This window comes from Sus scrofa, chromosome 16 (genome assembly GCF_054392235.1).
Source record: "Sus scrofa isolate SSC_HxYL_T2T_F1_AM1 chromosome 16, Sscrofa_HxYL_maternal_Yorkshire_Landrace_v2.0, whole genome shotgun sequence".
NCBI classification, from domain to species: Eukaryota; Metazoa; Chordata; class Mammalia; order Artiodactyla; family Suidae; genus Sus; species Sus scrofa.
Genome location: NC_139398.1, coordinates 51,691,344 through 51,714,168, shown reverse-complemented (window position 1 = coordinate 51,714,168; position 22,825 = coordinate 51,691,344). Strand labels below are relative to the sequence as shown.

The 22,825-nt window shown below is 37.8% G+C and overlaps 2 protein-coding genes across 5 annotated transcripts in view; one reads left to right on the top strand and one right to left on the bottom strand.

The window, feature by feature from the left end:
- The window catches only part of NDUFAF2 (NADH:ubiquinone oxidoreductase complex assembly factor 2), a 186,440-nt gene extending 179,287 nt beyond the window's left edge, over positions 1-7,153 (bottom strand). For both annotated transcript variants that reach the window (XM_021077006.2, XM_085002335.1), the window contains exon 1: positions 6,961-7,153. In XM_021077006.2, coding sequence (XP_020932665.1) covers positions 6,961-7,087 — 127 coding nt within the window. In that variant the 5' untranslated portion in view covers positions 7,088-7,153. The remainder of the gene's footprint in view (positions 1-6,960) is intronic.
- A 123-nt stretch (positions 7,154-7,276) lies between these two features.
- The window catches only part of ERCC8 (ERCC excision repair 8, CSA ubiquitin ligase complex subunit), a 66,442-nt gene continuing 50,893 nt past the window's right edge, over positions 7,277-22,825 (top strand). For all 3 annotated transcript variants that reach the window (XR_014831379.1, XM_021077003.2, XM_003133989.7), the window contains exons 1-2: positions 7,277-7,407; positions 22,436-22,531. Coding sequence is in view for 1 of the 3 variants with exons in the window: in XM_003133989.7 (XP_003134037.3) it covers positions 7,331-7,407; positions 22,436-22,531 (173 nt within the window). In the remaining 2 variants the exon portion in view is untranslated. The remainder of the gene's footprint in view (positions 7,408-22,435; positions 22,532-22,825) is intronic.

Below are 22,825 nucleotides of genomic sequence, written 5' to 3'. Positions count from 1 at the left end.
AATGGACCCCTAGCCTGGGAACCTCCATATGCCACAGGTGCGGCCCTAAAAAGACAAAAGAAGAAGAAGAAAAAAAAGAGGAATCTTTGTGTTCAAGAGATATATACTGAAATGTTTATAGGTAAGTTGGTATTTGCTTCAAAATAAGGATAGATGAGTAGGGAATAGAGAGAAAATAAAATTTAGCTGAGTTGATAACTGTCTAAAGTTAGTAATAGGTACATGGAAGTTTGTTTTATCATCTTATTTTTAGTGTTTGAAATATTTCATAATCCAAGAAAGATAAATAAACAGATAAAACTGAAGTGATTCTTCACTTAGAAAAATGGTAAAATCCAACTAATTTTTTTTGAAAGGAAGCACACGGGAATATTTTTTTTAAAAACTTCAATTTTAAACCAAGTTAAATTATAGATTGACAAACCTCAATTTTAAATTATCACCCTTAAAGTGTGGTTTATACCTTCCCTGATTTGGTTTCCCAAAAGTGTCTGGGAACTCCATATTTTAAAGGCCATTTTTTTTTAATCAAAAAGCATGAAATGTCAAATCTATGAAATGTTATTATAAACAATGTGTTTGGCACACTGATAATCTAAATATTCATGAGTCTAAATTTACTCATAAATATAGAACATATAGAAAATATAATTTGGCAGTAAGTGCTTTCACTAAAATCTTAGCAGGATTTTTCTTTGCTCACAATTTTTATAAATGTAGAAATAATGCTTCATTTAAAAACAGAACAAAATGAAAAAAATCCTTTAGAATGCAATATTTCCTAATAAAATGCTGAATTTGAAATGATTTATTTCATAATTATTAGTTTTAAAATCACTGCCAGTAGCCTAGTGTAAACAATTCACTACACCTAAAGCCATAATGAAGGTTCTACAGTTTTTAAAAATGTGTTCCAAAAATATATCTACCAGGTTTGATAAAATATGTGTCCTGGATTCTAAAAGACGGCATCACTGTTACCTACTGTCTAGTGCTGTCCCTGCCTTGCCCCCAAACCAACTCCATCTTGGAAACATCAACTGAAGCTCAGTATTATGAAAAGTAACAGACTGGATGTAACTCTTAAATAGCTACAATCAATTAATTTTAACATTTTTTTTGGTGCTGAAAATTATTTATCCAGTTCAATTCTCTGATAGAAAGTCATGTAAGCTTTCAGGTTTGAGTTCTCTTAATGGCATAAATTTAAAGACTTCTTATAGAACCAATGATCTAAAGATTACATTAAAAACAAATACCATGTTCAAGATGGTCTCAAAGATCATGAGTGCCAGCAAGGTAGTTAGCATTTATTCTCAGGCAATGAGAAGCCACTGAAATGACGGAGTACCCAAATACCTGTTTCTTAATCTCATGTTATTATTATTCTTTCTCTGCTTGAATCCAACTATCAGTTGTACAGACCACCTATATTAAGATGGCTTCCAAATTTGTATTTTAATCACTTACATCTTTGGAACTGCACTTCTAAGTATATAATTGCTTGACTATACAGTTGCTCTGTTACAAGCAACAAGCTCTGTGTACTCTTCCATCAACCCAACGCTAAAGTCTGCTTCTCTATTTGCACTAGTTCCTTTTAGCCTCTATTTACATGAATCAGTACACCACCATCCACCAGTACTCCAGAATTAAAACAATGAAATCATGTTTGGCCTCTCCTGTTTTCTTTCTCTTTCTACCAGTCTAATTCATTATCAAGTCCAAAAATTTTGCTAAATCAAAACTTTTTCCCCCACTTCCATCACTTCAGTCCAATAAGATCTCTTTCTAGGATCATGGTAAATCTAACAATGCTCCCACCTAATAGTACTTTAGAACCCTCCCTCCCCCACTCTAGCTAAAATTCCATAGGGCTTCCAGAGTCATTTCTCTAATAATCATGTCAGAAACTTTTCTTTGTTGAATAGCTTTCAATGGCTACCTACTACCTATAGAATGAAGCAAGGCTTTTGATAATCTGACCCCTGTCCATTTGCTCACTAGAAGAACTTTCTCTTGTTATTTTACACTGAAGTCTACCCACAGGAGACTATCCTCTAATGTCTGTGGTATTTCCTACCCCTTTCCAGGTCCGACTAGGAATACTCTTGTACCAGTCTTTGTAAAATCATATCTATCCTTCAAGGTGCTAACCATATGTTTCCAGCTACTTATCTCCCTAACTTCTCCCAGCTACAATCAAACATAAGCCACACTCTTCTTTTTTCTAGCATAGTTCTAGTAATCTAAAAGTTGTTTCTTTATTTTTTTGTAGTTGATTTCCAATGTAGTGATAGTTTCTGACATACAGCAATGTGAGTCAGTTTTACATATATATATATATTCTTTTTCATATTCTTTTCTATTATACGTTATTACAAGATATCGAATATAGTTACCCGTGCTTTACAGCAGGGCCTTGCTGGTTATCTATTTTATATATAGTAGTTTGCACCTGCTAATCTCAAACTTCTAATTTATCCTGCCCACCCTGAAAGTGGTTTCTTTGTAAACATCTACCCTCTGCTCTAAATTCTGAGTAAAAGGACTACTCAGATGAGCCTAACCCTTTTCTATACTACAATTTTTCAAATACTTGAAGCTCCTCCTAAATCTTCTCTTCACAGAGTAAACTTCCTCAAGACTTAGATATCATAGATATAATTTCTAGAAAATTTAATCATCTTAACTACCCCATCTGGACACTCTACATTTTCAAGCATCTCTCCTAAAGTGTGGTGTCCAGAACCAAATACAATAAACAGATGTTTTTGCAAATTATGCACAATATTCACCCCACTCCTCAAATCTGGACATTCATGATATCTATTAGCAAATTAACAACTCAAAACAGTTCTTCATAATAAACTTGTTAGTTTTTATCTGGGTGCAGATGCTTAACAGATGTGCAAGAAGAGGAGATAAAAATAATAAAACAAGGTTCGAAGAGGTTCTAGTCAGAATCAAGTATACAAATACAAGAATTTATCTTAGAAAGGACAAGAGTTTAAACATGAGATAAGTGGAATCAGATGGATAAAGAAGAGAAATTACAAATAAAAAGGGTGCAATAACAAAGGAATTTTCTAGATAAAGTTTATTTGAGGAAACTTTTACTAAGTAATCTACCACAGAGCAAGCAAACTTTCAATAAAAATGTTGATCAACACTTTATTATTGAAAATGCTGAGTACATGCTATACTCATAATATTTTTATTCTGAGAAGTCAATGTGCTTTTTAAAAAAAAAAGTTAAAATTTCAACAATTCTAAACTTAAATTCAACTGACTAGAAAAACTCAAGAGATTTATTTTGAATTGCATAACAACAGATTTTTCTTATTAAATAACAGCCTACTGGAAAATACAGTAGTTCTTTGAAGACTGACACCACAGTAATTAACTGAATTAAAATAAAAATTAATTTCCTCTAAAGAGTTCTTAAATACTCTTCATTGGTGGTGTTAAATGCTCAACAATTTATGCAATTCAAAGAAAACTCAGGGAGCCCTCTAAAGAACCACCTTTCAGGGAGTTTCCTAGTGGCTCAGCAGGTTGTCACTGCTATGGCTCTGGTCACTACTGTGGCTCGAGTTCAATCACTGTCCCTGTCGTATCACAGTGGAAACGAATCCAACTAGGAACCATGAGGTTGTGGGTTCGATCCCTGGTCTCACTCAGTAGTTTGAGGATCTGGAGTTGCCATGAGCTGATCTGCTGGTGTAGGTCGCAGACACAGCTCAAATCTGATGTTGTTGTGGCTGTGGGGTAGGCTGGCAGCTATGGCTCCGAATGAACCCCTAGCCTGGGAACCTCCATATGCTGCAAGTGCAGATCTGAAAAGCAGGAGAAAAAAAAAAAAAAGAACCACCTTTCATATCAAGGAAACAGAAAAGTTAGATGACTTATTTTTTGAAAATCTGCTTTAAAACTAACAATATCTTCCCTAAGTCTTAGGAAACATGTAATGGTACTTATAGACTATACACACAACACATCTGTGCAACAGGCCACAATTATCTAAGAGCTGAGGCACACAGAGATTAGACAGCAGCACACAGTGATTCTAATACATCATCAATAAAAGCCTAATTTTCTCACAACCAAGAGTATATGGATTCAAAATATCAAGCTAATCAAAGCCTAAGTTGGCACAAGCACTTTGGAAGAACAACTTGATATTATAATAAAAATAAACATATCCTTTGACTCATAAATTATATTATTTTAGAATACATACCGACTGTGTTAATTTAGTCTTCCTAAATGATACTGTATTTTCAATGAAATGAAATTGATACAAATTTTTTTTAATGGTCAAAAGATTGAATGGCTACTTTGTCAAAGCTCTATGGATGGCAAATAAGCACAAGAAAAGATTCTCAACATCCTCAGTCATTGGGAAAATGAAAATGAAAACCAAAATGAGATAACACTATCCACCTATTAGAATAGCTAAAATAAAAATAAAAAACAAAAAACTGACAAAACCAAATGCTGGTGAGAATGTGAAACTAGAGGTATCCTGCATTGCTATTAGGAATGAAAAATGGTACAATTTGGAGAATAGTTTGGTAGTTACATATACACTTACCACACAACTCAGTAATCTCACTCCTAGATGTTCCCCCAAGAAAAATTATGTTCACACAAAACCCTATATAGGAATGTTTTTAGAGGCTTTTCACAATCACCAAAAACTAGAAACAACCTAAATAAATGTCCATCCTTCAGGTGATGAATGGATATCAAACTATGATAAAGCAATTCAACAGAATACTACTCAGTAATAAAAAGGAACTACTGACACATGGATGAATCTCAGTTGCACTATACCATGTGAAATAAGCTAGATTCAAAAGACTACATCCTGTGTAACTCCATTTATATGATATTCTAGAACAAGCAAAACTTTACGAACATAAAACAGATCAGGGGTTGCCCAGGGCTGGGTATAAGGTGAGGGAATGAGCTACTAAGGGGTAGGAGGGACTTTGGTGGTGAGGGAACTGTTCTATATGTTGATTGAGGTGATACTTAAAGGACTCTATGCATTTGCAAAAATCATAAAATCCTAGGAGTTCCTTGGTGGCTCAGCGGGTTAAAGACCAGGCGTGTTCACTTCTGTGGCTATGGTTACAGCTCTGTGGCCCTAGAACTTCCACATGCCACAGGCCCAGCCAAAAAAACCCCCAAAACCCTACATCAAAAAGAACGAATGTTACTGTATGTAAGTTACATGTTAATAAAAAGAAAAAAAAGGAGGTCTATCTAATGTTTTCTTTTCTTTTTCCTTTTTTTTGGCTGCTTGTGGCATCTGGATGTTCCTGGGCCAGGGCCTGAATCCAGAGAGGCAGCTGTGGCAAGGCAGAATCTGCTGGGTGGAGGATCAAACTGGCTCCTCCACAGCAATGGGAGCAACTGCAGTCTGATTCTTAACCCACTGCGCCACAGCAGGAACTCTCACTGTCTTCACATTTTTTAAAATGTTACTCAATAATTTATGGAGGAGTTCCCGTCGTGGCGCAGTGGAAAAAAATGGGACTAGGAATCATGAGGTTGCAGGTCTGACCCCTGGCCTTGCTCAGTGGGTTAAGGATCCCACATTGCTGTGAGCTGTGGTGTAGGTCAGATCTGGTGTTGCTCTGGCTGTGTCATAGGCAGACAGCTGCTGCTCTGTTTAGACCCCTAGCCTGGGAACCTCCACATACCCCAGGTGCAGCCCTAATAATAATAACAACTTATGGAAAAGAAACACCTTTCACCCTGCTTGCAATCTGTCAAGAAATACTTCACCACCAAGCTAGGTTATTTACTGCTCTGTTAGAATCTACATGTTCATTAGAGAAACAAGTCTAAAATATTAAGTTACAGAAAAGGGCTAGGCAAAACAAGTTTGAGTAATAAATCCAGCAACACACTTTACCTGTGGCTCCACTAGGAATGAAGGAGAAATCCTCTGTCAGGCGTTACAGGAAATGAACAGAACACAATTTTGAAAGGTCTTAGTGCTTCTCAATATTGTTGCTATTATTATCATCTCTAATTTTGAGGTGAAGATACTAAGACTTGGGGAGGATATTTTGTCCATGATCCCTCAGCTATTAGGTATCAAAGTCGAGATTCTTACCCAAACGTTTCTAAACCCAAAGCTTGAGATCTTCTGAAATCGTGATGTTTGAACAATACAGCTTATGACGGCTGCCACGTGGTGTGATTTCAATGGACAGGAAGGTCCCTACCTCCCCAAACACCAAGACTTTGCACATTCCTACACAGAAGCACGGTTAGAACCATGTATCTTAAAGTGAGCTCAACAAGTTTCTGGAGGGCAACCTCGCAGTAAAGGTAACCTGGAGCCTTGCGGGTATCTTCTTCCATACTGTCACTGTACATGGACCTACTTCAAACAGTTTTGGCCATAAGGAAGGTGACGCATGGGGCCAATGCCAAAGTCACGGGGAAAAAAAGATTAACGCTAAGAAAGATGAGAGCGGAGGCGCTGAAAATACACCTCTTAAATTACTTCACGCCGGCCTGCTCCCAAAGCCGGCACGGAGGAGGAAAGGCACTTCCCCGCCACTTCAAGCACCTTTGGTAAAAGGCCTCAGTGGACTAGTCCCCGTCTACGTCGCCCCATGGTAAACACCCACACTGGGGCGCCCTCCACCGGCAAGACTGTAGGTGCTGGGCGAAGGGTGAGTGCGGTGCTAGCGCCAGCCGCGGCAGGCTGCGGACCCCGGCGCTGCAGCTGAGGTACCTCGGTCACACATGGGGCCGCTCACCCAGAGCGGACGCAAAGCCAGCGGCCAGAGTGGAGGGGGCGGCGAGATAACCAACTCGGGTTGTGCACTCTGGTGATTATCACAAGTGCCGCACGTCGCTTTAGTTAACTAGACGCTCCCCCTTTCCTCTCACTTCGTGACCGCGCAACCTGCGCCCCTGCCCACATCTCACCTCTCCAGTTCTTGTGCTCCGGGATATAGTAGTATTTGTTCCCGAACCGGTCTGTGCCCACTTGCTCCTTCACTTCCTTCGACAGTGCTCGCCACAAGACGCGGAACAAACCCTGAGGCCAGCCCATGTTTCCGGATCACCTTCCAGCGCCAGTAGCGGTAAGACCTGCCGGGATCCAGGCTACCAAGGGGAGAACGCCCCCGCCGCCGACCCCGCCCACCGGCTCAGAGCAATCCACCCTCTAGTAACGGCACTCACCATTGGTGGGATCGCATCATGCTTAACCAATGTGAGACTCCGCTGCTACACCCGCTGCCTCCGAGTTCTGTCATGGCGGCGTCCAGCTCTCCACCTGGGGTAAAAGGAAGGGATGCTAGGGTTTTTGTCGGCGCGACAAGCGGGTTTGGAGGACCCTCTTCGCCTACGGAGAGCGGAGTCCACACGGAGGTAAAGAAAACCTTAGTTTTTTTCTAGTACGCCAGTTAAAATCTGAACCAATGGCTATGTTAGCCTTGCTCATACTTTCCCTCCTCATTATCCTTTTACTCCCACCACGCTCGACTTTACTCCTGTGTCTTGAAAAAATAAAATATCTGTTGTATACCTGCAGTCAGGTGGGTACCATCGTGAAATCGGGTGAAGGCGCTATAAACCTAATGAGGATATTTTTGTGGTTTTTTTAATTCGCTATTTTATGATTGAGTGTTGTGCCAATTTCTGCTGTATAGAAAAGTAACTCAATTATACAGGCACACACACATTCTTTAAATTTGCGGGTTTTTTATGTTTTGGTTTGTTTTGGTTTTTGGCCCGGCCTGGGACATAGGGAAGTTCTAGGGCCAGGGATCCAACCCTAGCCACAGTTGTAACCAGAGCCACAGCAGTGACAAGGCTGAATCCTTAACCGACTGGGCCACCAGGGAACTCCCGAGGATATTTTTGTTTTACTTTATTCCTTCTCCCTCCTTCCTTCCTCACCTCCCAAGGAGTAACTCTCCTCCAAGAATTCCGTCTTTCATTCTGTCGATGTATTTAGTGAGATCCTTCTGTGTGCTAAGCAATATGTTAAAGGCAGAGCACGGGCCAGAAATGAACAAAGTTTAACGTAACTACAGCAGAGGATTCAGCAGAGAGAGGGCCACTGACAAAAGATGAAGCTGGAGAAGTAGGCAGAGGCAAGATGAGGAAGAGACTTGTGTGCTTGGTTGAGAGGTATGAAGATGAGAATAAAGTGACAAGTATTGCATTTTGTCATCTGCTTGGAGAATGAATTGAAGTTCAGAGCAAGACTGGGAGCTAAGTTAGGTAACTTGCAAGGAGAGAGTTGAGCCAGGGACTTGGCAGTTGGAACAAAGAGGATGAAGATACTTGAAAAATAAGAAATGCAGTCACCATGGAAATTAATTGGATATAGGAAAATGATGAAAAGGGAGGAATCAGCAATGATTCCCAGCTATGTGCCTTGTGTGGCAGGGTGAATCATGGTGTTATCTTTTCCCAAAGAGGGAGCAAGTTTTACTTTAATTTTGCTCATACTGATTTTTCCCATATTGCTGTCAAGGAACTTGTGAAGATTTCACTTGGAGAGTGGAGTAGACAGTTGCATATATACGTTTGATGCTCAGGAGAAATTTAGGTATCTTTAATGCAAGATGATATGTGAAGCAAGGGGGACATAAGATTTCCTAGCCACTATTTGTGGAGTAAAGAGAGAGAAGCTATTCAATGATAAAAAAAAACCTGAAAAATATTAACACTTAAAGTTAAGCAGAAAATGAGATTGCAGAGGAACTGAAAAGGAGTAACCGGAGGGATAGAAGGAAAATCAGGGTAATGAGGTATCATGGCTGCTAAGGGAAGACTGTCTAAAGAGGAAGTTATCAAATGTGTCAGTCGCTGCTCCCAAATCCCTTCTTTGCTCTCAATGGTTCTCCATCCCATTACTCTGCTTTATTTTCTTCATTCAGTTTATTGCCACCGAAATTGTATATGTGTTTATTTTCTTGGTAGTATATTGTCTCCTTAATCCTGGTATTCCAATTGCCTGGAAGAGGGTTTGGCATTATGATCTTAATAATAATCTTAATAATTAATGGGGAAAATTACAGTTGTTCTGTGACTTTAAAATTTTTTCGTCAAAACACTAGAATACTCTGTTATGTATGGATAGGGAAATGAAAAAAATAGTAAAACTAACATTTAATACACTTTAAGTAAAATACTATGTTTCAGCCCTAAAAAAAGGCCAAAAAAAAAGTAATTTGAATAGTGCTTGTCTTTCTAATCATTGCACAACTTACAGTATAAGCTGAGCATCTTTTCTATACATTAGCTAATTATTACATTCCTTTCTAAGTTTGTATCAGATTCCAACATTTTTTCCTTTACATCCTCAATGTCATGAAATATCTCAGAGCTTTTTTAATGTGAAGATTTTTGCCAGTGTCTCTTCCTCTAGGACATCTTCAGCCTTTTCATCACAAACACTTTTCCTCATTTATATTGATAAGTTTGCCTTCCTTGGTCTGCTCATCTAGAGTTCCTAAAATGGCAGCAGAGTCAACAGTCCCATAGTCACCTATATCTTCCATAATTCCATTTACATTCAATTTGAGTTTCACTTCCAGCATTATCACTTTGTGTTGCTTTCGTACACTTTAGTTTTATTTCCCGGTTCCTTCATTCAGTTATGTGTTTTGAGAAATTCCTTGTGGGTTTATCTCAGGGACATGATGGTAACAAAGCTAAATGCTGTGTATGAACTGAATAACAAATGTACAGTGATCATCCAAGACTTTGAAGGAAATCATTCCAAGTGGTCACCAATTATAATGTGCATGTTATTTTCATAATCTTTTGTGAACTGAAAAGCAATTACCAAACCTTGTTCTTTATGCTATTACTCACAGTAAATATACCACAATAACTGAGATTTAAATCATGTCATGGTCTGGTATTAACTCAATCATGCTAGCTGAAATTCACATATATCAGACGATGCGAAATAAGAACTACTTGTATATTTAAGTTAAAGTGTTTAAGGTAGTTTGTTTTTTTTTCTTTGATTCCCCTCATTAGTTGTGTGGGGTTCTTTTGGGGTTTTTTTTGCTTTTTGGGGTCTCACCCGCGACGTATGGAAGTTCCCAGGCTAGGGGTCAAATTGGAGCTACTGCTGCTGGCCTATGCCATAGCCACAGCAACTTGGTATCGGAGCTGCTTCTGCACCCTACACCACAGCTCACGGCAAGGGTGGATCCTTAACCCACTAAGCGAGGCCAGGAATCTACTCCCACCTCCTCATGGATCCTAGTGGGTTTCGTTAACTGCTGATCCACGAAGGGAACTCCCGAGTCGTGCTTTAGTTTAAATAAACAACTATACAGTCCTGTTTTAGTCAAGAATATATCTACTGTAATTTGCCCTAGCTTCTTGTCATTGGCTATGGTCAAAGGTATGAACACTAAAATGCAGGGTTTACAATTCAAAGTCTCCTTTTTTATTTTACAACTTTTTTGAGGTACAATAACATATAGTAAATTGCACATTAAGTTAGAGTATATAATTAATGAGTTTTGACATAAATAAACACTTCCGATGTCATCATCATAATCAAGATAACAAACATCCACAAGCCCCCAAATTTCATTGTGTCTCTGAAATCCCTCTCTCCCTTCTTTCCCTGTTGCACACTCTTTCTACTCCAGCAAACCACTGATCTGCTTTCTGTCACTATTGATTAGTTTGTATGTTTCAGAATTTCATATAAATGAAATTTTGTGTAGATTCTTTGACTCAGAATAATAGAAATTTGTCCATCCTGTTGCATGTATTCATTCTTTTTTGTATTGATGAGGAATATTGCATTGTGTGGATATACCAGGACTTACTTATCCATTCATTTCTTAATGGGCATTTGAGTTGTTTCTAGTTTTTGGCTATTATGTATAAAGTTGCTCTAAACATTCATGCACAAGTCTTTTTATGGACATAGGCTTTTATTTCTCTTGGGTGAATACCTGGCACTTTTTAAGAAGCCGACGGTTTTCTAAAAGCTTACATATCTATCAGCAGTGGATGAAAGTGCTGATTGTTTCACATTTTTTATTTCCCCTTTCCTGCTTTCTTTTGGATTATTTGAAAATTATTTAGTATTCCATTTTAATTTATCTATTATGATTTTAACTGTATATCTTTGTATAATATTTTTTGTGGTTGCTATAGGAATTATAAAACACTGACTTCTCATTTTCTGCTTAGAATCAATATTTTACTCTTTCATTTGGCATATTGAAACTTTATCACCCTTTACCCTCCACCATATATGTTGCCATTTTATATATAAACTTCATTGGACAATGTTGCAGTTTCATCAAACATATTTTAAGGAACAGCATTGTCTATTTTATTTACCTAGGTATTTAATATTTCTTTTGTTCTCTCTTCATTCCTGATATCCCAACTTTCCTTATATCACTTAACTTCTGTCTGAAGAACTTTATTTAGCAATTCTTTTAGAGCAAGTGTCATGGATCTCTGGTTTCTGAAAAGGAATCTTCAGTCATTTGAATCGTTGTTTCTCTATAAGTAATTTGCCATTTTCACTAGTTGCTTTGAATTTTTCTTGGTTTTTTCAGTTTTCAGCAGTTTGATTATAATATGTATTTGCAAAATATATATATAATATATATTTACATATAGATTTCTTAGAATTTATCATAGAATCTTCTGCCCTTTTTTTTTTTTTTTTTTTGCTTTTTAGGGCCGCACCCTGGCATGTGGAAGTTCCCAGGCTAGGGGTCAAATCGGAGCTACAGTTGCTGGTCTATACCACAGCCACTGCAACACCAGATCCAAGCCATGTCTGCAACCTACACCACAGCTCACAGCAACTTCGGATCCTTAACCCACTGAATGAGGCCAGGGATCAAACCTATGTCCTCATGTATACCAGTTGGATTCGTTTCTGCTGAGCCACAAGGGGAACTCCTATTTTGCTTCTTATAGTTTATATTCTTCTACAACTTGGGATGTTTTCAGCCTTTATTTCTGTCCAGTATTGTCACTGACTTTTCCTCTGTCATCTCTAATCTGCTATTTAGTCCATAAGAAAAATTGTTTTTTATGAAAATTAAATTTTTTGATGAAGAATAATTTTATATTTTTCAGTTCTAAGATTTCATTTAGTTCTTGATTATATCTTCTGTTATACCTTAATTACATCTTCTATTTATTTGCTTCTTTTTATTACTTTTTTCACATTTGTTTCAATTGTGTTCACAATTGCTTGTTTAAGCATATTTTAATGGCTACCTTAATCTCTTTGTCAGATAATTTCAACATTTGTTTCATTTCAGCTTTGGTGTCTGTTGATTGTCTTTTCCCATAGCAGTTGAAATGTCCATGATTTCAGAGTATGCAGAGTAATTTTGGATTGTACCCTGGATATTTTGAAATGTTCTGAGACTCTGGGTCTTGCTTCAGTCCTGTGAAGAACAATTTTTTTTTTTTTTTTCAAAGAGGCAATTGGCAAGGTTAGGTTCAAGCTGAAAGTTCTTACCTTCTTATGTGTGTTGTCCCAATGTCAGTTCAGTTTTCAAAGCTGTTTCACATCTGCCCCCAGTATGCCACTTTGTAGTCTGTGAACTGAGTGGTGCTCTGTTAGTTTAGTTTTCAAAATCTTTTGTAAGCTACTTGAAGTTAGCTAATGCATGCTCCACTCAATGATGAGTCCTGGAGTTCATAAAAAACTTCATTGTGAGGTTGCCTTCCTGAGCTTCTCTGTCTCAGTGATCTTTCTGTTACCTCTCTTCACAAGGACTTCTTTTGGTCCTCCTGCCAGAAACACTGGCCCTAGTGACCCAGTTCTGCCATATGCATCTGGGCCCAGATCTGGGCCTGTCAGTGAGAAGACTGAGGAAGAAAGCAATGGGAGTTGGACCCAATCTGGTGGGATCAGAGCTTTGATGAACAGAGAAAACAGATTCCCTCCCCTAAAGTTCTGGCAACCCTTAGGCCATCATTTCCAGCCATTGCCATTACTGCTGTCAGATTGCCAGGTGCTGGGCCACAAGAGAATGGAGAGAAGAGAAAATATATATGAGTGATTTCTGTATGACCTTGATTACTGCAGTTCCCTCTTTTGCTTGTAAAACTTTGTGTCACAGTGCTCACTTCCTGGTTTCTAACTATATTAAACTGGGGCCAGGAAGTAGCAGAGGAGAAAAAATAATAATAAACTAGCAGTTGGTTTGGTGGTATGTTGAATTTTGGTGTTTTCCCCCAATCCGCCTGCTGCTGTTTACTTATCAGAGTCCTCAAATAGGTATTCCATGCATTTTGTTTGATTTTTGTAGTTGAATTTCTAGAGAAATGGTTGGCATTTGCTTATTAATCTTACCCAGAACTGGAGTGGCTCCTTTTTTTTTCATCTTTTTAGGGCTGCTCCTGTGGCTTATGGAGGTTCCCAGCTAGGGGTCAAATAGGAGCTACAGCTGCCAGCCTACACCACAGCCACAGCAACACCAGATCTGAGGTGTGTCTGTGACCTGCACCATGCTTGCGGCAATTGCAGATCCTTAACCCACTGAACAAGGCCAGGGATCAAACCAGCATCCTCATGGATACTAATTGGGTTCTTAACCTATTGAGCCACAATGAGAACTCCCAGATTAATTTTTTAAATAAAATAAAGCTAAACACAGAGTTCCCGTTGTGGCTCAGCGGGTTAAGGATCCATTGTTGTCTCTGTGAGGATGCTGGTTATATCCCTGTCCTCGCTCAGTGGATTAAGGATCCAAAATTGCTGCAAGCTGCAGCATAGCTCACAGATGCAGTTTGAATCAGGTGTTGTTGTGGCTGTGGCATAGGCCTCAGCTGCAGCTCCAATTTGATGGCTGACCCAGGAACTTCCATATGCCACAGGTGCAGCTGTAAAAGATAATAATACCTCCAAATATGTTTAAAATAATTTATAAATTCTTAAATATTATAAATTAATGTAGAGATAAAAAATTAGACAGTTGTAAGCAAAATGCAGAAGTCACTGTTATATTAAGTTAGGGTGAGATTTTTTGGTTAAAAACACCAAACATTTTGTTTGTTTTTTAAATTTTTTTGGAGTATAGTTGATTTACAATGTTATATTAGTTTCCACTGTACAGCAAAGTGAATCAGTTGTACATGTACATATATCCATTCTTTCTCAGATTCTTTTCCCATATAGGTTATTACAGAGTATTGAGTAGATTTTGCTGTACTACACAGTAGACCCTTGTTAATTGTCTATTCTATATACGATAGTGTGTATATATTAATCCCAACCTGCTAATTTACCCCCCGCCCCACATTTCCCTTTTGGTAACATAAGTTTGATTTCAAAGTCTTTGAGGCTATTTCTGTTTTGTAAATAAGTTCTTTTGTATCATTTTTATTAGATTCCACCTGTAATTGATGTCATATGTTATTTTGTCTTTATCAGACTTACTTCACTTAGTATGATAATCTCTAGGTCTATCCATTTTGCTGCAGATGGCATTATTTAATTCTTTTTAATGGCTGGATAATATTCCATTGTATATACATACCATGTGTTTTTTATTCATTCATCTGTTGACGGACATTTAGGTTGCTTGCATGTCTTGGCTATTGAAAATAGTGCTGCAGTGAACGTAGAGGTTCATCTATCTTTTTGAATTATGGTTTTCTCCAGCTATATGCCCAGGAGTAGGATTGCTGGATAATACAGTAGTTCTATATATAGTTTTTTAGGGAACCTCCATACTGTTCTCCATAGTGGTTGGTAAGAGGGTTTCTTTTTCTCCACAACCTCTCCAGCATTTGTTGTTAGTAGACTTTTTGATGACCATTCTGACTGGTGTGAGGTGATTATTTATTATAGTTTTGATTTACATTTCTCTCTTAATTAGTGATGTTGAGCATCTTTTCATGTGCTTTTTGCCATCTGTCTTCTTTGGAAAAAATGTCTATTTAAATCTTCTGACCCTTTTTTTCGGTTTTTTTTTTTTTTTTTTAAACTATAAAGCTGCCTGAGATATTTGTATGTTTTGGAGATTAAGACCTTTTTAATCACTTCGTTTGCAAAGATTTTCTCCCATTCCGTGGGTTATGTTTTTGTTTTGTTTTGTTTTTTATGGTTTCTTTTGCTATACAGAAACTTAAGTTTAATTAGGCCCCATTTGTTTATTTTTGTTTTTATTTTCCTTATTAGGGGGTGGGTCAAAAACGATATTGCTGCAATTTATGTTGAAGAGTGTTCTGACTATGTTTCCTCTACTAGTTTTATAGTATCCAGCCTTACATTCAGGCCTTTAATCCATTTTGAGTTTATTTTTGTGTATGATGTTAGAAAATGTTCTAATTTCATTATTTTACATGTAGCTGTCCATTTTCCCAGTACCACTTATTGAAAGGACTTTTCTCCATTGTATATACTTGTCTCCCTTGTCATGGATTAGTTGATCTTGTATTTGTATGTACATTTATCTCTTTCTTTTTTTTTTTTCTGTCTTGTTACACTGTTACACTGATCTATATTTCTGTTTTTGTGCCAGTACCATACACTTTTAATGACCTTGTAGCTTTGTAGTATAGTCTGAAGTCAGGGAGCATGATTCCTCCAGTTCTTTTTTTTTTTTTCAAGATTGCTTTGGCTATTTGGGGTCTTTTGTGCTTCCATACACATTAAAAATTTTTTTTGTTCTAATTCTGTGAAAAAAGGGATTGCATCAAATCTGTAGATTGCCTTAGGTAGTATAGTCATTTTGATAATATTGATTCTTAAAATCCAAGAGCATGATATATAAAAAGCACCAAATATTGTAATGGACTGCATTATTTAAAGCACAATAATGTAGAATTAGTATACAGAGTTCCCATTGTGGCTCAGTGGATTAAGAACCCATCGTAGTGTCCGTGAGGATGTGGGTTTGATCCCTAGCCTCACTCAGTGGGTTAAGGGTTCCATGTTGCCACAGGCTGCAGCATAGGTTGCAGCCCAAATCCACTGTTCCTGTGGCTATGGCATAGGCTGGCAGCTGCAGCTCCAATTCATCCTCTTTCCCAGGAACTTCTGTATGCTGCAGGTGTGGCCTTAAAAAGGAAAAACAGGAAAAAAAAATTAGTATCATAAAACATGTATTCAAGCAGTTAACAATATAAAGCAAAATGTAAGGAAAATTTGACACTAGTTTCTTTTCTAGAATGGTCCTGAGTAGATAGTAAATACACACATATGGAGAAAATTAATAAACAACACACCAAACTTAACACACATATATAACTTTACATCTCTTAAATGGAGAAGTATATATTTTTTTAGATGTCAGTGGTACATTTATTAAAATTTCATATGCTTGGCCACAGAGAAAACTTAGACAAATTCAAAATGATAGCCATCTTGCAGGTCATACTCTTTGATCATAAGCTAAAGAAATTGGAAGTAAATTAATTACTGAGAACATCATCATCACTTCTAATTTAATGTTTGAAGACTTAGGAATTACATTCCAAATAACTCTTGAATCAAAAATGAAATGAAAATTGAAGTTATAAATTATCTGGAGAGCCAGGAAAACTATTTCCATGACTTAGAGGACCCGGGAAAGTTGTATTCAAAGAAATATCCTAGCCTAAAAAAATAGAGATTTCATCATTGAAGAATGTGAAAGAATGTAATAGAAGTTATTTAAGCCATATTAAGACATCAAAACAAAAAGTTAATATGAAAGATTGAAGCTGAAATTAAATAGAAAATTTGAGTAACCATTTGCCATAGGAGAGATAAGTCAGTAATAAAATATTTAGCAATCAGCATGGCATGGAAACCAACTGATCAAAATGGATTCTGGCCATTAATAACCAGTATGTGATATTTCACAGCAAAGAGATTGAAAGAATAATTTTTAAAGACATCGGGACTTGCTCTTTTCCGTACTTTCTATACCTCAATTTCCTCTGTCTTCCCTCATCACTTCTCTTTCGCTCCTTTCCCCTTCACCCTTTCTCCTTCACTTTCTCTCCTTCTTTTCTCTCCTATTCTCTCTATCCCTCTTCCTTCTACTTACATGCTTTTGTGTGTGAAGAGTCCCCAAGACCACTCCCAGATTTGAGAATTCTCTAGAAAGAGTCAGTATGTAGCTTATTGTTTTACCAAATTACTCATGCCTGTGATTTATTACAGTAAAAGTATGTAAGGTAAAATCAGCAAAGGAAAAGGCACATGGATGGCTTGTGAAGGAAACTAGGCACAAGCCTAAGAGTCCTCTCCCAGTGGAGTCACACAGGACACGCTCAATTTCTTTAGCAATTAATTGTGACAGCATTGTTGAAATGTCTATCAGGGAAGCTCATTAGAGATTGAGTGTCTAGAGTTTTTAAGTGGAGACTGGTTACATAGGCACTTTCTGCCTAGCATGTACCAAAATTCCAGACTCCCAGAGGAATGTAAGTACTCATGATAATGTACAATGTTTGCTCCAAACAGTTTAGGCACAGTGAGCCACTCTTATCTAGAAATGATGAGAACCCTCCTGAAATCCCAGAAGTCAGGTAAAGGCCAATCTTTAAGCAGACTTTTCTAAGGATAGTAATCTCGGGCCTGCTGTTTTAACTATTTTTTGCACACTTTGCCCCCTTCTGCACAGATCCTATCCCTGTTTCCCTGAGGGATGTGATGGGACCCCCCTTTCCCATCATCTTAATCATTCCTTCTAGTCGCCAAACAATTCAGACCCAAAGTATTTAGGTTGAGTAGAGGTAGGCTGTCTGCAAGACAGGGACTAGGTTGGCCTTGAGTGAGATTTCCCAGGCTGAGCAGGTTGTGAATGTAGTCTAAATGGGGAAACAGACATGCCCAGGTGATCAGGATGTTGAGGGGAACAGAAATCAAAGCCAAAGCCTGGTGAGCAGCATCCATTTGGGGAAGGAACAGTAGTGGAGATGGGAGATTGGTTACATATAGGGATATTAATCAAATAAATATATTAATGATAATATATTCATTGCTAAGAGAGGAAACTTGAGGAAGGGCTGATTCTCTTTGCCCATGTTTATATGATATTTTACTTGTTATAGGAAGTAAAGATTACTATTATCATTTGAAAAATCATCAAATAGAAAAATTTTTTAAGAAATGAACATTTCAATGGAAAATATGAAATATTATTTTCTGGTGAAATATTGAAGTTCAGAAATGTTAGAACAGCATAATAGTCTGGAGAAAAAAATGTCAGTATTTACATGCAGCTCAACCAATTATTAGTTATGTGATTTGGGGGTCAAATTACTTATGTCTTAGTTTTATAATAGGTAAAGTGTTTAATAATCTTGTAGTAGGAAACCCTCTACTTAGGATTACTATTCATTATACTTATTACACTTGATTACAATCCTAGCACATAGTAGGCTCTTAGTTAATATTAGCTATTATTGTTATTGATCAAGGTCAGACAAATAGTAAGTGTTAGGCTGAATATTTGAATCTAAAGCTAGACTGTCATCCAAGAGAGAAAGAGTTTTTTATATCTTTAAATCAGACACTACTGTTAAAACAATTTCCAAAATGCTTCTAAGTAATAGTACTGCTTAGTCACTGTATAATAGTTTCAGTGTGTACATTTTCTAGCACTGTGCATTTTTTTTTAATTATGATACTTTGGTAGGTTAAAAAAAATCTCATTTAGGAGTTTCTGCTGTGGCACAGCAGTTTAAGTATCCAGCATTGTCTCTGAGGTGGCACGGGTTCGATCCCCAGCCCAGCACAGTGGGTTAAGGATCTGGCATTATTCCAGCTGTGGCACAGGTCACAGCTATGACTCTGGTTCCATCTCTGGCCCAGAAACGTCCACATGCCATGCATATGGCCAAAAAAATAAATCTCATTTAATGCAATTTAACCCCTATCTTACACTACTCACAAAAATTAACTTGGAATGTATGAAAGACTTAAATGTAAGACCTGAAACCATGAAACACCTAGAGGAAAACAAATGAATAAAGCCCTTGACATGGGCCTTTGTAATGATTTTTTTTGGGTATGACGCTTAAAGCACAAGCAACAAAATCAAAAATAAACAATCGAGGAGTTCCCATCGTGGCGCTGCGGAAATGAATCCAACTAGGAAGCATGAGTTGCGGGTTCAATCTCTGGCCTTGCTCAGTGGGTTAAGGATCCAATGTTGCCGTGAGCCATGGTGTAGGTCGCAGATGTGGCTTGGATCTGGTGTTGCTGTGTCTCTGGCATAGGCTGGCAACTGTAGCTTTGATTAGACCTCTAGCCTGGGAACCTCCATATACCGTGGGTGCTTCCCTAAAAAGCAAAAAATAAAAATAAAAAAATAAATAAGCGAGACTATATTAAACTGGAAAGCTTCTGTACAGCAAGAGAAACTATCAAGGTGAAAAGACAACCTACAGAATGGAAAAAATATTTGCAAACTATATATCTGATAAGGGGTTAATATCCAAAATATATGAAAAATTCATACAACTTAATAGCCAAAAAAAATTGAAAAATCGGCACAGGACATGAATAGACATTTTTCCAAAGAAGATGTACAGATGGCCAACAGGTACGTGAAAAGGTGCTCAACATTACTAGTATCAGGGAAATGCAAAGCCAACAGCAATGAGACAACCCTTACGCGTGTTAGAATGACTGTTATCAAAAAGATGAGATAACAGATGCTAGAGTAGATTTGGAATAAATGGAACCCTTGTGCACCTTTCCTGGGATTTATAAATTGATACAGCCACTGTGGGAAACTGTATAGAGGATCCTCAAAAAATTAAAAAGAGAATTACCATGTGATCCAGCACTTCCACTTCTGGGAATATATCCAAAGGAAATGAAAACAGTAACTTGAAAAGATACCTGCACCCCCATGTTGATAGCAACATTATTTACAATAGCCAAGACATGGAAACATAAGTGCCCATCTGTGGATGAATAGGTAAAGAAGTTGTGGTATATATGTACAATGACATATTATTTAGCCACAAAAAAATGAGAAATCCTACCATTTGCAACAACTTGGATGAACCTTGAAGGCATTATGTGAAATGAAATAAGTCCATCAGAGAAAGCCAAATACTGTATGATCTCACTTAAACGTTTAAAATCTAAAAACAAAAACAAAAAATACTCAGAAAAAGAGATCAGATCTGTGGTTACCACAGGCAGATAGGAGGAGGAGGTATCCTTGCAGGAAAGTGGTTGAAAGGTTCAAGCTTCCAATTATAACATATGTTGACTATAATTAACACTGATATATGTTATATCGGAAAGTTAAGAGAGTAAATCCTGGGAGTTCCTATCAAGGTGTAGCGAAATTAATCCGACTAGGAACCATGAGGTTTCAGGTTCAATCCCCGGCCTCTCTAAGTGGGTTAAGGATCTGGCATTGCCGTGAGCTGTGGTGTAGGTCACAGACATGGCTCGGATCTGATGTGGCTGTGGCTGTGGCATAGGTCTGCAGCAGTAGCTCTGATTTGACCCCTAGCCTGGGAACCTCCATATGCCAAGGGTGCAGCCCTAAAAAGCAAAACAGAAACAAAAAGAGAGAGTAAATCCTAAGAGTTTTCATCCTGCAGACAAGGTTTTTCTCTTTTTTGTTGTATCTATAGGAAATGATGGATGTTAGCCAAACCTATTGTGGTAGTCATTACACAATGTATGTAAATTAAACCATCATGCTGTACACCTTAAACAGTGATGTATTCATTTATTTCTCAATAAAACTGGGAGGAAAATCTCATTTAAATTAGCATCATTTTGATCAATAATGAATTTAGAAATCATTTCAGTTAAATTAATATAAATGCTTTTTAACATCCAAAAGATTGAGACAAAGTCTAATAGTTAACATTCTTTAGGCACTTAACTATGTGCGAGGCATTGTTATGAGCACTTTTTATGTTTCAACTCATTTAATCTTAATATCCTCACCAGAATAATGATGGTTTACTGTTATCAAATATCAGAAATTTTATTTATCTTAATTTTTGAGCGTATTTGTTAATCATTTTTATTTATAAATATTTCATTTGATTTATTTAAATGTATTTAATTGTTAAATTGTCTTTTTTTTTTTTTTTTTTTGGTTGCATTTTCTAGGACTGCTTTCGTGGCATGTAGAGGTTCCCAGGCTAGGGGTTGAATCGGAGCTGTAGCCACCAGGCTATGCCAGAGCCACAGCAACGTGGGATCCGAGCCGCGTCTGCAACCTACACCACAGCCCACGGCAACACCAGATCCTTAACCCACTGAGCAAGGCCAGGGATCGAGCATGTGTCCTCATGGTTCCTAGTTGGATTCGTTAAGCACTGTGCCATGACGGGAACTCCCTTAATTGTTAAATTGAACATACTCATTTCCATAAGACTTGAAAAATAATTCAGGGAATTTTTTTAAAAATACTGTAATTTGGAGTTCCTGTCGTGGCTCAGTGGTTAACGAATCTGACTAGGAACCATGAGGTTGCAGGTTCGATTCCTGACCTTCCACAGTGGATTAAGGATCCAGAGTTGCCGTGAGCTGTAGTGTAGGTCGCAGACGAGGCTCGGATCCCATATTGCTGTGGCTGTGGTGTAGGCCAGTGGCTGCAGTTCTGATTAGACCTCTAGCCTGGGAACCTCCATATGCCTTGGGTGAGGCCCTAGAAAAGACAAATAAATAAACAAATAAATAAATAAAATACTGTAATTTAAGATTTTGTCCACTTGGTGTCCTCAGTTAGGTTTAAATTACCAGAATTTAACTTTTTGTTCATGAAAATATGTTTCAGTTTCTGTATATCTAAGTTAAAAAATTAATAAAATATGCTCTTTAAAGTTTAAGATAATGTTTCAGGAGAAATTCTTTACATGTAATTGTTAGTACTATTGTATTTTTAAAATTTGTATAAGGTCTTTAACAATCTAAAAATGTCTTTTTAGATGTATGTTAGATGATGTAAGCATTGCAGATTTTTTTCTTGGCCATACCTGAGGCATGCAAAAGTTCCAGGACCAGAAATTGAACCTATGCCACTGCAGTGACCTGAGCCACAGCAGTGACAATGCCACATCCTTAAGCTGCTAAGCCACCAAGGAACTCCGCTTGCAGTTTGTTTGTTTATTTATTTTGTCTTTTTAGGACCACACCTGCAGCATATGGATTTTCCCAGTCCAGGCATTGAATTTGGAGCCACAGCCACAGGCCTACAGTAGTGCGGGATCCAAGGCACATCTGCGACCTGCTCTACAGTTCATGGCAACACTGGATCCTTTAACCCACTGAGCCAGGCCAGGGAGCGAACCCGCATCCTCATGGATACTAGACGGGTTCGTTACCACTGAGCCACAACAGGAACTCCCCCTTGCAGTTTTTTGAATCCATGTAATATTTTTTATGTTAAATTACTTTCTTAATGTTTAGTTTTATCTTTTTCTTCCTTTTAATTTTTATGTTTTCTTACAGAGTTTTGGGACTGGAGTTAAACAAGGACAGAGATGTTGAAAGGATCCATGGCAGTGGAGTTAACACCCTTGACATTGAACCTGTTGAAGGGAGATAGTAAGTTTATCATAAAATCATTTTTCTTTTTAAATGAGATCCAGGAGTTGCTGTCATGGCACGGCAGAAACAAATCCAACTAGGAACCATGAGTTTGCAGGTTCTATCCCTGGCCTTGCTCATTGGGTTAAAGGGTCCGTCATTGCCGTGAATTGTGGTGTAGGTTGCAGACATGGCTCGGATTCTGCATGGCTATGGCGTAGGCTGGCAGCCGTAGCTTAGGCTAGCAGCTGTACCTTCGATTAGACCCCTAGCCTGGGAACCTCCATATGCCATGGGTGCGGCCCTAAAAAA